The following is a 4,249-nucleotide window of genomic DNA, read 5'->3' as shown; positions in this document are numbered from 1 at the left end:
CTTCAAAAGAATTGAACGAGGAGCCGAATTTTGATCTAGGACCAGAATCCAAAGGAAACTTTGAATTTTGAAAACAAAAAACCAAAAGAAGTCTCTCTGCAACCAACTTGACACAAAACTCTTCACTTTCTTTCCCTACAAAACAAATTCTATAATGTTTACATTTGGACAGTTTCACCTTAAAGTCCTCGCAACTTGCCTCTGTCCCTGTCTTTCTCACAGCCTCTGTCACTGGAATTCCATAGAATAAAACCTTCAAACTTAACAACAATGGCTACCAACAAACAAAACCTGAAATCCTGAACTTTTTTTATTCAAATTTATGAGGGTTTCATATCAAATTCAAAACAATCCATTAACACTGCTACTACTGAATGTGGTAATCAGAAAACCAAGAATGTAATGAAACTGTGAAGTGACAATGAAAACAAAATAAATGAACTATACAGATGCTCTTCAATGTGGATCTCCTCCTATGGCACCTTCAACAAATCTATCGACTCACCTCGGTCGTCGTCTATACACGAGAAAATGACCCCCACGAAAGAATATGCCATGTCTCAAGCAGAGGCGGCGGATTCTGCCTGGTTTAGGAGGCTGTGGTGGTGGATTTTCCCGCGATGGCGTCTTCCTTTACCGAATGTTACAGGGTCGAAGACTCGGAGTCGTTCAGCCTCTGCAGGGTTGATCACACACTCCGGTGGAGGGGCCTTGTAGCGGATGCGGTCATAGCAATAGGAGTATGTCAAGTGCTTCTTTCTGAGGCTCTCCATTTTGGCTCTTTGAGATGGTGTTATACCTGAAGGGATTGGGTTGGAGTTTTGGGAGTGATCACAGCTTGAGGACTGGTCGGTTGGATCGATAGCGCAGCCGTGGAGGATGAAATCGGAGAATTCGGCAATGTATGGCGCGTATTTGTAGTTAACTTTGTATTTGCCACCATTGGTAGCCCAAGTAGATCCATCCCATATTGTGGCATACAAAGTCATTGGCTTAGAAGGGAAGTCCCCTCCCATTGTTGCTGTTCTCTTCACCTCTCTAATGGGAACATTGTCCACATAAAATCTGCATCAGACATAACATCAACAGTGAAAATCCCATCATTCATGATCCCTAAATGCTCTCTCTGCTATCAAACACCCCTTTAGACAGGGTGTGGAAACTTCTACCTAACAAACGCGTTTTAAATCCAAAAGAGAAAGCTCAAAGAGTACAATATGTGCTAACGGAGGGCTTGGGCTGTTACAAATTGTATCGGAGCCAGAAGGATGCCGGGATCCCAAGAAAGCTCAAAGAGGACAATATTTGCTAGTGGTGGACAATATCTGCGAACAGTGTGCCAGCAAGGACGCTGACTCACAAGAGGAGTAGATTGTGAGATCCCACATCAATTGGAGAGGGGAACGAGCATTCCTTGTATGGGTGTAAAAATCTCTCCCTACCGCGTTTTAAAACCTTGAGGGGAAACTCAAGAGAAAAAGTTCAAAGAAGACAATATCTACTAGCCGTGGGTTTGGGCGGCTACAGTCTCCCAAGAAAATTTGTACTACATCAGTCAACAGCACACCCTCCTACGTCCAAACCAATCACATGTTTCTCTAGTAATCTTCACAAATGGCAATTTTATTTTGGTTTTCTCTTCTTTCACAGGAAAACTAAACAGCTCTTTCTCTGTTAGAACAGAGAAAGATGGTTTTCACAAAACAAGGGGCTCTCAGTTCTAAGGGGAAAACATCCAAAAACCACACCAAATTTCCTCTCTTTAAAAGGAGGAACTCTAAATAGTGTACCAAATAAAGAGACATCACATCAAAGTCCTTCAACAGAACATGAACAACAAGGATTTCATTAATATGGTTTTTAAGAACACTTACATGATGAGAGATTGAGTCCAGAGAATGGTGTATTCATGAAAATCCTCTGATGGGTCAAACCAGAGTCCATATCTTTCTTCTCTGCCTATGCTCGTGCTTCCATTCCCATAAATATTGGTTTGAATTCTCCAATCTTTGCCTCTGATATTCCCCAAGAACTCAAAATCTATCTCATCATGGTTCTTGGCAAACATGTCTCCATTTGACATCTGAAAATCACAAACCCCAATCAATATTTCCCCTTATTTGTTCATCCAAGTTCATCAAACAGCTTCAATAACTAAAACCCATGTGCCAAGAACATGGATTTCACTTCATGACTCAAATAAAGAACTCATAAACCACGGATTAGATTAATCTCAGAAGAACATAAAATCAGAGAAGGATGAAACTCACATAAAAGGCAACAACAACTCCAGCAGTGTAATCAGAAGGTAACTTAATGGAAGCGCTGAAAAACCCATGAAGATAAAGGTCCTGAGACACAAACCCAGAACCTGAAACAGCAAACAGAGAGAAGAATCAATCAAACTCCAAATCCATGGAAACCCCATTAAAGAAAAGCTTCCCTTACTCACCCGTTCTTTCATCGAGATGAAGATGAACGGATTTCCCATCCTTGAGAACGACAAGATTGTCATCGCCAAACAGAGGGTTATAGCCTTCTTCAAAGTCGAGTAATGGAAAGTTTGGTCGAAACCCAGAAACAAAAAGAGAGAAAAAACAGAGAAAACAAGCAAATAGAAGCTCCATTGGAGAGAAATTCATGGAGAAAGAAAAAGGGGTGTGGAGTGGAATATATGTTTGCACAGCTATGAGCGATTGAGAGAGAGAGAGCCAAAAGTGGTTAATGCGAAGAGAGACAAAGGAGGAAAGGAAAGGCCATTTTAGAGAGAATAGAGAGCAGAAGCTGTTGAGCTGTTCTTATGTCGTCGACACATTTCTTGCTCTCTCTCTTTAATTTAATTTCTTCTTTTACAATTTTTGTTCTTCAAATTCTGCTTGAGCAAAGATTAAATATTGTTCATTTCAAATTTAAAAAGCTTAAAAAATGGATAAAGTGGGAAAGATTTTAATAATGGAAGCACTAAAATACAAACCATTCATCTTTGAGTATAATCTACAATTTATTTTTGTAAGGCCTTTCTGATGATGAAAAGTAATTCTGCTTTTTTTTTTTCTTTTTTTTTTTTTAAATTTAATAATTAAATAAATAAAAGAATCCACTAGTTTTGTCCATCATCAGCCAACCGCCCCACATCCACTGTTTCCAAATCCCAATTCATTTCTATTTTTATTTCATTTCATTAAAAATTATCCTATTTCTTAAATAAATTATTAAATCATTTTTTATACTAAAACAATTTGTAGTTGGACTTAGTATTTAATTTAACTAGTTCATGGGTTACATTTTTTGGTCCGGTATTCTATTTTTAAGATTTTTATGACAATTAAAAATATTTGAAATTTGTAATCCAGGTTAGTAATGTAATATAATTTGTGAATGTTTGAGATTTTAATTATTAATGTATAGATAAATAAATTTTTTTAAATAATTTAAAAAAAAAATCAATCCGACTGACTAAAAATAGAGTGTTGGATTGAGGCGAAGAAAAAGAGTTTGGAGAGTATTTTGGTAAATAGGAGGGAGGGAAGAGGAAAGTGACATTAATTAATTGTTGAAAAAAAAAAAAAAAAAAAAAAAAAAAAAACTCCCTTTAACGAGCATCTTGTGGGACCATCTAAAATTCGGCGCCTTTCCTCGTTCAAACTGTACATGCGCCTCCCACGTGGGGCCCACCCTACCAATTCATTATTTTCTTTTCCTTTTTTTGCTTCACAATTAATTAAATCTCTAAATTTTTATAATTTTCACTTCTTAAATAAAATATAAATAAATATAATTATGCATACATCCCATATCTAACCTTTTTTTTCTTTAATATAATAAAAATTAAATTTAAATTTAAATTACAAAAAAAAAAAAAAAAAAAAAGGGGCTGGTGTGTGAACCTTATTCCGTATATAGTCTGCCCAACCTACCCAAATTTGAACGAGGTAAGTAATTAATTGGAGAAGTTATTTCTATAAAGAGCCGATTACTTTCTTAAAACTCTTACTTATGCTTGACTATATGTAAACTATTATAGCATAACATATGAAATCTTTGACTTGTATACCATGTATGAAATGCAATAGTACGACACATGATTTTCTAAATAAGGCTTAGATATGAATGTGTTTAACTTTCTTTATTACGATTACGTATGTTTCCTTACATGTTACGATGTTACTATAACATCATTCTAGAGGGTCGCCAATTTCCTTAGTAGCAAAAAGTGTCTTGTCGTGTTATGGTGAGCCTTTAGAGGATC

At 36.5% G+C, this 4,249-nt stretch overlaps 1 protein-coding gene across 1 annotated transcript; it reads right to left on the bottom strand.

Annotated features, from left to right (window-relative positions):
- Positions 1-287: 287 nt before the first annotated feature.
- Positions 288-2,820, bottom strand: LOC111779690 (putative xyloglucan endotransglucosylase/hydrolase protein 28). The gene is made up of 4 exons (XM_023659809.2): positions 2,453-2,820; positions 2,271-2,371; positions 1,875-2,083; positions 288-1,065 (listed from the first exon to the last, which is right to left on the bottom strand). Exons 1-4 carry the CDS (start codon positions 2,640-2,642, stop codon positions 561-563), a joined length of 1,005 nt encoding a protein of 334 aa, XP_023515577.1. The 5' UTR covers positions 2,643-2,820; the 3' UTR covers positions 288-560.
- Positions 2,821-4,249: the final 1,429 nt, after the last annotated feature.

This window comes from Cucurbita pepo, chromosome 1, assembly GCF_057944985.1.
Source record: "Cucurbita pepo subsp. pepo isolate OVF chromosome 1, ASM5794498v1, whole genome shotgun sequence".
In the NCBI taxonomy this organism is placed as follows: Eukaryota; Viridiplantae; Streptophyta; class Magnoliopsida; order Cucurbitales; family Cucurbitaceae; genus Cucurbita; species Cucurbita pepo.
Note: the sequence above shows the minus strand (reverse complement) of the source record. Positions and strands in the feature narration are given on the sequence as shown.

Coding starts and splice junctions, on each gene's coding strand:
- LOC111779690 (XM_023659809.2), bottom strand. CDS start 2,642: ATGAATTTCTCTCCAATGGAGCTTCTATTTGCTTGTTTTCTCTGTTTT. Junction 2,084..2,270: donor GAGTTGTTGTTGCCTTTTAT/GTGAGTTTCATC, acceptor TGTGATTTTCAG/ATGTCAAATGGAGACATGTT. Junction 1,066..1,874: donor TGGACTCAATCTCTCATCAT/GTAAGTGTTCTT, acceptor TGTCTGATGCAG/ATTTTATGTGGACAATGTTC.